This window comes from Melospiza melodia, chromosome 26 (assembly GCF_035770615.1).
Source record: "Melospiza melodia melodia isolate bMelMel2 chromosome 26, bMelMel2.pri, whole genome shotgun sequence".
NCBI lineage: Eukaryota > Metazoa > Chordata > Aves > Passeriformes > Passerellidae > Melospiza > Melospiza melodia.
The window spans coordinates 4,951,712-4,962,807 of record NC_086219.1 but is presented as its reverse complement, the minus strand read 5'-3'; the positions used below and the strand labels follow the sequence as shown (position 1 = coordinate 4,962,807).

At 47.2% G+C, this 11,096-nt stretch overlaps 2 protein-coding genes across 3 annotated transcripts; one reads left to right on the top strand and one right to left on the bottom strand.

Annotated features, from left to right (window-relative positions):
- Positions 1–76: 76 nt before the first annotated feature.
- LOC134429753 (F-box only protein 44-like) lies at positions 77–8,250 on the top strand. Its single transcript, XM_063177068.1, has 7 exons — positions 77–129; positions 246–559; positions 1,164–1,290; positions 1,978–2,073; positions 2,412–2,547; positions 3,299–5,092; positions 7,719–8,250. The coding sequence occupies exons 1-6, from the start codon at positions 116–118 to the stop codon at positions 3,443–3,445; spliced, it is 834 nt and encodes a 277-aa protein (XP_063033138.1). The 5' UTR covers positions 77–115; the 3' UTR covers positions 3,446–5,092; positions 7,719–8,250.
- Positions 4,574–11,008, bottom strand: MAD2L2 (mitotic arrest deficient 2 like 2). 2 transcript variants are annotated; one of them, XM_063177073.1, is made up of 9 exons: positions 10,959–11,008; positions 8,692–8,743; positions 8,345–8,463; positions 7,751–7,822; positions 6,836–6,936; positions 6,626–6,720; positions 6,449–6,522; positions 5,354–5,446; positions 4,574–5,053 (listed from the first exon to the last, which is right to left on the bottom strand). In XM_063177073.1, exons 2-9 carry the CDS (start codon positions 8,729–8,731, stop codon positions 5,012–5,014), a joined length of 636 nt encoding a protein of 211 aa, XP_063033143.1. In that variant the 5' UTR covers positions 8,732–8,743; positions 10,959–11,008; the 3' UTR covers positions 4,574–5,011. The 2 variants fall into 2 exon arrangements, with proteins under 2 accessions (XP_063033143.1, XP_063033144.1); XM_063177074.1 differs by lacking the exon at positions 10,959–11,008 and adding an exon at positions 10,752–10,864.
- Between the last annotated feature and the right edge of the window lie 88 nt (positions 11,009–11,096).

The following is an 11,096-nucleotide window of genomic DNA, read 5'->3' as shown; positions in this document are numbered from 1 at the left end:
CCCAAAGCAGCCCCGCCCCAAAGCAGCCCCGCCCCAAAGCAGCTCCGCCCTAAAGCGGCCCCGCCCAAGCGCGGCCCCGCCCCCTGGCCCCGCACATCCGCGTCCGGAGGCGCCGATGGGCGGAGCCAGGTGGGACCGAGCGCCGGGGAGCGGGCCCGGGGGCGGCGGCGGGAGCGGGCCGGGGGCCGGGCGGGCTCTCCGCGGTGCTGTTACTCACGAGAGGAAACTGCCTTCCCCTCCGGCAGCTCGGCCCGTCGCGCCGCGGATCTGCCCTCGCCCTCCCGCGGGCCGCGGCCTGCCATGACCAGCATCGGGGACCTGCCCGAGGACGTGCTGGTGGAGCTGCTGTCGCTGCTGCCCGCCCGGGAGCTGCTCCGCACCTGCCGCCTGGTGTGCTCGCAGTGGCGCTACGTGGTGGACCTGAACACGCTGTGGAAGCGCAAGTGCCAGCGCGACGGGTTTTATCGTCAGAGCTATGACAGGAGCATCTCGGACTGGAAGATCTTCTATATGCTCTGCCACATGAAGAAAAACTTACTCAAAAACCCTCGTGCTGAAGGTTGGTTTCGTTATTTATAATAAAGGACTAAGAGTTTCTGAGCAGTCTGAATGAGTCATGCCTCAACTTCTGCTTGTGCTGTGGGACTGTCCAGCTATTGGGTGTAGCTCTGCTAGGTCAGATTTATAGCTCAGCTCCTGCAGTAAAACTGCTGTAGATATGTATTTACCAATACTTTGTGGTTTTAGCCAGAAAAATCTGAAGTCATAAGACCCCAGTACAACAGGCAGTGACAATTAATTTGCACTGCAAGTACAATGTGGTAGTGAAACGATCAGGGATTGGGATTAAACATTTGGGCAGCTGGAGAACTTTTGTGACCAGACTTGACTAATATAACTACAGTATTCCTACTTTATTGCTGCTGCTGATTTTCTGATGAGGTCAGAAATCTGCTGCCTGCTGTCCTGGATGCTGACAGCCACAAAAAAGTAATGGCACCATAATGACAGGAGTCACTTAGAGCTGTAGGAAAAATACAGTGAATTTGAAAACATCAAGTAGCTTTCAAGTATTCTCCTGTTGCTGGTTCTAACAAAAGCTGAGATGCTGCTGTTAGCTGAAGTGAGGTCCTAACCCTCACCTTGGACACCTGTGTTTTTAGAGAACTTCCAGCACTGGACAATTGATGCCAATGAAGGAGATAAGTGGAAAATTGAGGATCTGCCTGGAGCTCATGGAAGTCATATGTCAGACCCCAGAGTACAAAAATACTTTGTCACTTCATATGGGTAAGAACTGGATTCCAGTAATGTGGAACTGGGAAACCTGCTTCCTCCCACCTGCCTGAAAAGGCACCATGCTTAGAAGGCTGGTGGCAGGTCCTGAACCTTAGATCACCTGTGGGAAAAGGAAAAAGCTTCATAAACCCTTTATACCAATTATTCTAAAGAGGTGGGTCCTGCTGAGAGATTTGATCACAGCAGGTGCTAAATTTCTCTGCCTAGCAGGAACTTCCTGTAATTTTTATAGTTAGGATAATCCACATGGGATCCCTGCTTCTCCTCTCCCAAAGGTGGTAGAGAAAGATTGATTGAGAAACTCAGTCAACTGTACTTACATGACAAGGTCAAAGCTCTGTAAGCTTCAGGAGTGGTGGGTGTGTCACACAAACAACTTGTAATAAAAGCTGTCACCAGAGGAGGATCAACAGCTTTTACAAGCACCAGGCACTGGTTTCCTGTTACCAGTACATCAATACAGAGACTCCTCTTAATCCAGCTTGTAGGTAACTATTCTTTTTATCTTGGGGTGAAGCTAATTCAGTTCATTTTCTTGTCAGGTTATGGATAAAGCAGGGTTTAGCCAGGTCAGCTTTGTGGGCCTTCAGGATCTGGGTGGGTATTAAAGCTGTCAGGGAAAGGACAGCAAGAGAGAAGTGTTCTGTAGAACTGGGAGTATTTCTGTGTCTGTTTTAGGCCATGCTTCAAGTCTCAAATCATTACCCTGGATAAAGAAGGCTACTGGAATCAGCTGATGGATGAGATACGGCCTGAAATTACAGTCAAGGACTGGTGAGTGGAAGCACTGAAAATTAGAATTTCTAGCATTGGTCTAGAGGTAAGCTAGGCTTCTGGAGCTTTTCATGCCATAAAATCAGTTCTTTATTCTTTGGGAGTTATTAAGTGAAGAAGAAGCTAAACCTAAATTTACTTCATGGACTACACGGTGGCAGTCCTGTGAAGGGTGGGATAGCTGTAACTTCCACGACTTCTCTATAGCTATGGGGATGACACTCCTTTACTCCTTTTCCTCTGCAGACAGGGATCCCCTTGGAGACTGCTTTTGAAAAATAAAGGCCACTGAATGCTGTGTATACAGCCCTGCTCCTTGATTCCTCCTGCCCCTCCAGGTACGCTGCCAGGTTTGACTGCGGGTGCCGCTACGAGCTCACCGTGAGGCTGCTCTCCAAGGACTGGATCTGCCTGCAGGAATTCCATCCTGAGCCAGTGGTCATTGAGCAGTGGAGTGATGCCCAGTGGAGAGAGGTGAGCAGCAGCCAGGGTGGCAGGAGCTTTACTGCAGTCTTGTGACACTGGTGTGTTGCAAGTCTTACTTGGCCAAAAGTGCCAGTGGACTTTCTCTGCTCTTCAGCCTCCTCTGCTCTTGCTGTTGATGATGCTGAAGAAGCAGTGGTGTCCTGAATGAGACAGCTAATATTTTTAGGTGCCCAGCATTTTCTATAGAGTATCCTGTGGGCTTCTGTGTTGTTTTAATGCAGTCTTTTAATTGTTTCTTGGTTTTATGTAAGATTCTGTCTAAATAACTAAATAACAAGAGCGGATTTCAGGGCTTTTTTTGATCAAAAAACTGCTATTTAAAAATAGCCAAGTATTGCAGACTTAACTTTTCTTAAACTGTTACAGGTGTTTACCTGGTTTGATTTGCTGTACATTCTGCATTAGATGTCTTATAGATGCACTTAAAAATCAAGCTTAATGTTAGTGTTACAGTTTGACACTGGCACAATGTCAGTGCTCTGAAATTAAGGTTTATCTTTTATAGATGGGATAGCTTAGTTAGCTTAGCACAGATAGGATTCTGGGGAGAAGACTGAGTGAGAAAAGCTTCTTTCCTCCTCCTGCCACCCCCTCCTCCCCAAAAAAAACAGGGTTTCAATGAAAGCTATCTAGGCTCAGGAAGAGCTCACTCTAAGACTCGCACACTGTAGTTTTCTGAGCTCCTAGGTGAACGCTGATTTATTGAGGCAAATTAAGAGGAATTCTCTTTTCTGTGCAGATTTCCCACACCTTCCAGAATTACCCAGCAGGAGTTCGTCACATCTGGTTCCAGCACGGAGGCCAGGACACCCAGTACTGGGCAGGCTGGTATGGGGTGCGTGTGACAAACAGCAGCATCACCATTGGGCCCCCCAGCTCGCTGTGAGGCACTCTGGAAGGGTTTGCTTTTACCTCAGGACTGGAACCAAGTGGCCTCAGGTGCACTGTCTGCCTGTTCTGTCTGGGTGTGTCCTAGCTTTGTCTTGCAGCTCATATTCACAGTAGAATTCAGCAGGCCCAGCCTTTTGGGAGGGTGTTCTGTCTTCATCTTCCATTCTCTTCTACCATGGATGCTACTCCAGTTACTGGTGCCCTTCCAGAGAAGAACTGGGACAATTAAATATGAGATCTATCTTTTCTAGTTAATACATTATTATGCTAACACACAGAGACTTAAAGACACTTTCATGTTTATGGAATATAGGAAAGATAAGGCTAAAATGCTTAATTTCAGATTATAAATGGTATCTACAAGGACTCTGCCACAGCTTGTCTTGTATGGTATTTTCTCTCCTGTTTCAGTGTTAAGATTTATGACCTGCATTAGACCTTTCATAGCATCAGGAAATTGTCACCCCTTGTCCCTAAGTGCTGTGTCACTGGTAGTGAATTCCTTACCCTTTCTCTAAGTGTGTATGATCAAAATGATCCAAAACAGTTGCTTGGTGTTTGAATAAACAGGTAGAGAAAGAGGAGGTAAGAAGTCCCTTCAGGCAGCTGCCTAACAACACAAGTGCCTTTTGATTGTGCTGGGCTTTTCCCACATCACCTTTGGTTTATACTGAGCAGTGTAACCCAATATAAAATGTTAAAGCAGTGTCCAGACTTATCTATAATGTTCCTACACTTGTTGCTTGGAGGAAGCAGGAGGTGCTGGACAGGCTAGCATACTAAATTCTCTGACAGACAAGCTCAGCTTGTTTGAACTGTGTCTCCCACCCTTATATACCCAGAGCTGATGTAAAGAACATGTTCCATCTCCTCTGACAGGTGCAGCATTATAAGTGCTTTCCTTGCTTATTCTCAGTTAGGAATAGGATACTTGGCAGGTGTCCTTGCTGGACAGACAAATTCCACATTGCTAATGCCACCTCTGAGTGAGAGGGGAGAGACCGAGGTTGTACAGCCTTTCATAGGAACTGACAGAGTCCACATACAGGCCAGAAAAGAAAATAAAAATACTTCTTTGCTGAAGAAGGGAGACTGGTTTTGACAGAACTCAGCCCAGTTCAACTGGGGTAAAACTTGGTATTTATTGAAGACTGCTTGGGATGGTCACAGTGGACAGACACTACATAAGGCCTCACTCCCCCTTAGCACAAGTGTTGCTCTCGTGGACTGTGTGACAGCTCCTAGCTGTCTGTCACTGCCTGTGTGCAATGGAGCTGCCCTTTCCAGGTGAGAACTGGACTGGTAATAAAGCACTGACTCCCCAGGGATGCACTGTATCAACACCTGTGCTCTCACACAAGTCAAGATGGGAGCAGGCTCTGGCTCCCCATTCCAAGTCAGTTCTTTATACAGTGGTAAGAGCACTTGAAATAAAGAGGCAGCAGCTGCTCTACATTCACCCAGAAGGCCAGCTGAAGAGATGGTTATCAAGATACAGTTTGTGACAGATCTTACTCCACTGGAAGATCAGATGAAGCTTGAAGGCAAGGAAGATTTGAAATCAGGTGCCTTTGTGAGCTCGCTCTTCTACGTAGAGCTGCATCTGGAAAGAGAAATAAGGAACAGTCCTGTTGGTACACAGGTGGGTGAATGGGAAAAAAAAGCCTGCAACAGGCTGAATAGTAAGTGCTCATACCTTCCCCCATAACCAGGTTTCCTATTTTACTATGAGGAGTCTTGCCCTGCTTTGATTACTGGCCCAGACATCTGCAAGACTAAGCTACAGCTCAGCAGTATGTTTTAAAGTTGTTACACTACAGAAAACTGCAGAGCTGATGTCAGAGCACTCACAGTTCAGAACCACAGCAGGTTCAGCACCTCTTGGCCAGCATGCCCTGCTCACCTTTAAGATGTCAGATGTCATGGTTTTCAGGGGAATGAGCCGGGGGTCGTGCATGTGCACGTCCTGCTCGTCAGCGAGGATCCAGGGGAAATCCTGGGGGCAGGAACACAAGGAGGTGTCACTGGCAGAACCCAGCAGTGCTGGAAGGGGAGCTCCTCCTCAGCACTGAAGTTGAAAGAGGGACAAGAGCGGCTGAGGGAAGGAACAGGTAATTCAAACCTTCCCCAACAACAAAACTTAACATTTACACGCTTGTCCCTGATGCTCAGCATAATTGTCTTCAATTACAGCATCAAACTGTGAGGTGAACCCACTGCATTTACTGCAAAGGTGACATCTCACTTCTTTAAAAGGTACACTCTCTGCTGTCCTGAGCTACCATGCCCACTTCATTACACCAAGATTTAACTGCAACTCCAGAATGCTTAGGGCATGGGTTTCCATCCTGCCCTGCAAGTCTAAAGGTGGGTCTACCACACCACAAGTTTCCATTACTAAGCAGTGCAGAACAGACTTTCATTTTGAAACAATTTTATACTTTGCTAGCTTTATTTGTTGTGCCTTAGGACAGCTAAAATAACTTGACTCAGGAAAAAAGTTTCCCTGTGTCTAAGCAAAGATTCTTTGAAAATAATCTTCCTTTAGAAAGTGCAAGATACAGTGTATTTGTGCCCCCAAACCTACTCATTACTTTAACCTTAGTCTTTCTTGCCCTCTAGACAAAAGTGGATGGTGGGTGAGGGCTGCTTTTCTGCTTGATTTAATTAAAGCACTTATTCTACATGCCTGAGTATTTCTAAGTGTCTGAGCAAGCACTGGACAGTGAGCATTGTTACAATCTATTTCAAGACTTGAAGCTGTATTGTTACAATCTATTTCAATTGAAGTTGTCTGCAGTGGTGGCTGTGTGTGGAAAATGTGTTGTCAGCTCACCAGCATTTACAATTTCACCTCATTTCAAGTACAGTTATGATGTGCCTCATGTGACACCAACCTACACGTTCAAAATATCTCTCAGCCTTAACCTTAAAGATGCCAAAAACTCTGCAGTGCCCAGTCTTTGCTGTGCAGCTTCTCACACACAATGTCACTCACCTTTATCACCTGGATCTTTTCCATGTTGCGTGTGGCTGCCTCCCGTGTGTGAACCAGAACTGTGAAGGTGCAACCTAAGGGGAAGTGTCAGGTTCCAGCTCAGGGCACAGCTCCCAGAGGATCAGCCAAGCCAAGCAATGCCAGGCATGAGGCTGTCTGCATCCAGGTGACATTTACCTGGGGGGTTGTTGTCCAGCACAGCATCACACACGCTGATTTTCAGGATGAAGGCACGCAGTAACTGCTCCACGTGGGACAGCAGGGACTCAGAACTGTGGAGGAGACAGAACTTGTTACTGGCATGCAGCAAAGGCCTGAAGTTGCTCCCAGAATGTCTCCCAGGGCTGGGTGTTGGATGCCAGGGGCAAACAGGAGTGGAAAGCTCACCTAATGGAAAGAAGAGGGGGCTGGGTGATCTCAAAGACAAATCTCTCCACGGGGTGGTGCTCTTTATCCAGAATTACAACCACGACTTTCTCCACATCGTTCTGCAAGAACCAAGACAGAAAAATCCCTCAATACGAGCTGTCTGCTGCCCACAGTGTGCTTTACATTCTTTGATGCAGTGGAGTACACTCAGTTGTTTGGGCTCAGCACAAGCCCTTATCCAAAACCTGACTTCAGATTATTCTTAGCAATCAGAAAAAAAAAATGCTTTTGCAAAGCCATTTCTTGCTGGGTGTTAAGCTGCCAGCTTGTGGCTAAGGCTGAGGGAGATGAAGTGTGCTAAATTGTATGTTCCTCTAGGTCCTGTTTTGGAACAAAGGAGGAAATGCACAGCCTGATTGACACTGATGGAGTTAAGACCATTGTCCAAACAGAGCAGCTTTGTACAACCCCAATTTAGAACAGACCTAATTCTATTTTCTGCATGTGCATTAAAATTTTCTGTAGAGCAAGGCATACAAAACCTGCCAGCAGCCTCCTGGAATGTTTCACTGGTCACACTCTTCTCTCACAAAACCTGGAGTGCAGGCCTACCTTTGCTTCCTGGTTCTCAGCAAAGCATTCAAACTCTTCTGCCACAACAGGTGCTTAAACTCAGATGGATTGTAAAGCAGAATGCTGGGTAATATAACTGGAAATATACAGACAAGTGTCCTTGTGTGCTATATGAGACAAGGCAGGGTCTTGTCAGGAAAGTTATGACGTTTTTAGTTTTGTTAGGAACTTTTATCAGCTGGTATATTGTGTATGGTAAATTTGTAAACAAATGTTGCAGTTAAGATAATATTTATGTTCTCTCACTTTCTATTAAATCCACTTGCAGTACTTTTGGCCAGATCCCCAGTCTGAGCTCACCTTCTCCAGCAGAGGCTTCACACAGTGCAGTGTGTCCTGGATGTACTGGTTCAGCTCAGGGTGGCAGGACATCTGCAGCAAACACAGGAAGAGTCAGAGCTGTGTTGGACATGAGCCAGGACAATGCTAAAATGCAAGATTTAAACAGAAGCACCAGTGTGTACAAGGAACTCAAGTCATGCTCCAAATAGTGCTGGAAAATGCTGAGTTGCCCATTCAAATCAGCAATTCTTTCAGGGAAGGGTTAACCAGCTGGGGCAGATCACTGCACCCATGCAGCTGTTGTGTACCTGGAATGGATACCCAGAACAGCTTGTTGGGAATAGCAGATTCCAACCACCCCTAATTCCTAGTGAACATCATCCTGTCACCTCACTGCACAGAGCTGGGGCAGCCTTCACTACTGTTATCTATGACCTGCTTGTCCCATGAGCACTTTTTATGTCCTCTCTTATGACAGAAACTAAGCTCTCCTCAAAAATAAATGCATTAAACAATCACTTTGCAAAGTGTAAGTTTTTTGTGCTGAGTGTTGATTGATCCTTGCTATTTTGCTTGTCCACGTGGCTGTCACCTTCCAGGAAAATCTCCTACCTGGACAGGTACATTGTATTTTTTCCTCTTCTGAAAGATCCCGATAGGGTAAACTTCTCTGACATACAAGATGAGGTGAACAGCCACTTCCAGGAATTCTGAAAGAACATCTGCAACAACTGAAAAAACAGAAGTAAAGGATGCTGGAATAGGGTGTGGGAAAGTAGAGCAATACCAGAGACTCAGGGGACCTTTTTTACAGGTTATTTTTTTCTGCATAAATTTCATCTGCCTCCTCTCAGCTGCAGAAAATTTAGGGACAGAGCAATCCTACAACACTCTCCCAAGCTCAGTACCCAAGAGGAGCCTCACGAGGACACCAGATGCAGCTTGGTACAACGCATTACCTTGCCCAAAGTTAAGGTCCTGCCGTGTGAGAGTGGTCATCTTCCCCAGACCCTGGAAATAAGCACAAAAGGAATGGTTATCCTCTGGCTCCTGTGTTGTTCATCTAGTCAGATCATGGAGCTAAACCCTACAAACCCAGCACATCCTCAGGGATTACCAGCAGTGCAAAAAACCAGTGCTCCCAGCTCAGGATGAGAAACTATCCATAATTTAATTCCTGGGGTTTTCAGTCTCCCTTTCTGGGATACAGGAATGTTCAGACAAATACTTTTTAGTAACACAAGAAACATTGTTCTTTTAAAGCTTCATAGTACTTGCCTTTTCTAAGCCCTATCTCATACTGTAACACAAGTACTTCTTGGGGTTTTGGGTTTATTCTAACACCACCACCAACCATTGCTTGTCCAAGCTTGGGGCTACATCTTCCACTGACACACCATCAACAACTTCTGAGTTTCTCTCTCCAGTTCCAAGGAACCCAAACCCTGCAGAGCTGCACAATTAAGTCAACTTTGTGACACAGGATTATGGAATTCCTCAGGTTGGAAGGCACCTATAAGGATCATGGAGTTCAACTCCCTGCTCCTCACAGGACCACCAAAAACTAAACTATGTGATTTAGAGCATCATTCAGCTGCTCCTTGAACTCTCACAGGCTTGGGCTGTGACTGCATCCCTTGGGCTGGGATTCTGAAATTTGTGAGCAACAAAGGGCAGCACATTGTTGTGACAAACTGACAATCAAACAGCAGATGCTGAAGCTCAGCTTCCCAACAGCTTTCCCTGCATAGGAGCTGACTCCATGCCTTACATAACTTATGTCACATTGTGTACATAATTATCTATTAGAAACTTTATTTTGTTTAATTATTTTGTCTCTGCAAGCCAACAAATTGTAACCACTAACAGCAGCACCATTCATGAACTGCAGAGATCTTTAAATGCCTCTGGAGCACTCTGGCTCCACCAGTAACTCAACTGTTCTACAAAGACTTTTGACAAAGCACAGATGTTCCAATAAGCTCTATAGACATTCATTTTCAAGCTGTTTCAGCTGCAATAAAATGTTTTCAGACCTACAAAGAATTGGTTCAACCTGCACAAAATAGGGAGCTACTTTCAGCCCCAGTTTTTAAAACACAGTTATACCCCTATATACAAGGACTTGCTGGAATATTAGTGATCTGCTACACTAAATACAATTAAGATAAGAATCTCTCTGGCACCCCAGCCACAGTGCCTCTCAAATTAGTACAAAAGATCTACAGAGTATCATAAACAATCTGTGTTTTTAGAGGTTCAGCCACAGGACACCTAAATCTTTCAGAGAAAGAGAATTTATTGCTCCCTTATCAGAAGAAACAAACTTCTTCCTGCCTCATTCAGCCCTGAAGATGCTGTCAGGATTCAAAGGAAGAAGCTGACACTGCCCAGACAGAATCCTGTGTTTGAATGGAATTTCTGCATCATGTGTGAGGTGTATGAATATGCAACAGGCTGTTGCTTTTAAGGGTTAATCCTCTGTTAACGTGGGTCCTTTTTCGGGCTTATTTTGCCCAGAAAAAAGTTACCTGGACTGTCCATAACACTTTGTTCCTATTATCTCATATCATCCTAAATCCTAATTGTCCAACTTTTCATTACTCTAATTATATTACTATTTTTATACCCATTTTATTACTATTAAACTTTTAAAATTTTAAAAACCAAGTGATTGGCGGTTTTCAAACCCTGCCAGCGGCAGGGCCACCCTCCATATCCCAGGCTGGTACCAACTCCATCCAACCCTGGACATTCCGGGGATGGGGAATATCATGTAAGTATAACCCAGCGCCCTCCCCGTGCCTATCACGGGAGCTCCGCACCAGCCCAGAGCAGCGCGCACAGGCTGACCGGGCAGCCCGGACGCTCCCGGGCCCGGGCTCCGGTCACTATCGCTGCCGAGCCCGGGCTCCCCTCACCCGGGCTCCCGTCACCGCCGCTCCCTCACGCACTCCGCTGTCTCAACCGCACTAGCAGAAAGGAGGGCGGACGGAGACAGCGCCCCGGTCTCACCCACCGCACGGCACCGCCTTTCCTCAGCCTGGGAACCGAGCCTGGCAACCGCCCGTCCGCCGCTGCTCCCTCCCGAAACGGGGCTCCTCGCGCGGCTCCGCTGCCGCCCAGCACCCCGCCTCAGCACGGCCACCTTCCCCCGCGTGTCCCCGTGTCCGCCCGGTGCTGCTCTCCGCCCCGCTGTCCCGCTCCCGCTGTTCCCGCTCCGTACCGGGCCCGCCGCCCCTCACGGCGCCCAGCGCGGGAAGCGGCGGCGGCAGCGCCTGCGGATGACGCCGTGGCGGGGGCGGCAGCAGCGCCCCCCGGCGGGCGGGAGGAGCGGGCGTGGGCCGGTCCCGCTGCCCCGCGG

Coding starts and splice junctions, on each gene's coding strand:
- LOC134429753 (XM_063177068.1), top strand. Junction 1,291..1,977: donor TACTTTGTCACTTCATATGG/GTAAGAACTGGA, acceptor TGTCTGTTTTAG/GCCATGCTTCAAGTCTCAAA. Junction 2,074..2,411: donor GAAATTACAGTCAAGGACTG/GTGAGTGGAAGC, acceptor CTGCCCCTCCAG/GTACGCTGCCAGGTTTGACT.
- MAD2L2 (XM_063177073.1), bottom strand. CDS start 8,731: ATGACCACTCTCACACGGCAGGACCTTAACTTTGGGCAAG. Junction 7,823..8,344: donor AATACAATGTACCTGTCCAG/GTAGGAGATTTT, acceptor TGTTTGCTGCAG/ATGTCCTGCCACCCTGAGCT. Junction 6,523..6,625: donor GCTGGACAACAACCCCCCAG/GTAAATGTCACC, acceptor ACTTCCCCTTAG/GTTGCACCTTCACAGTTCTG.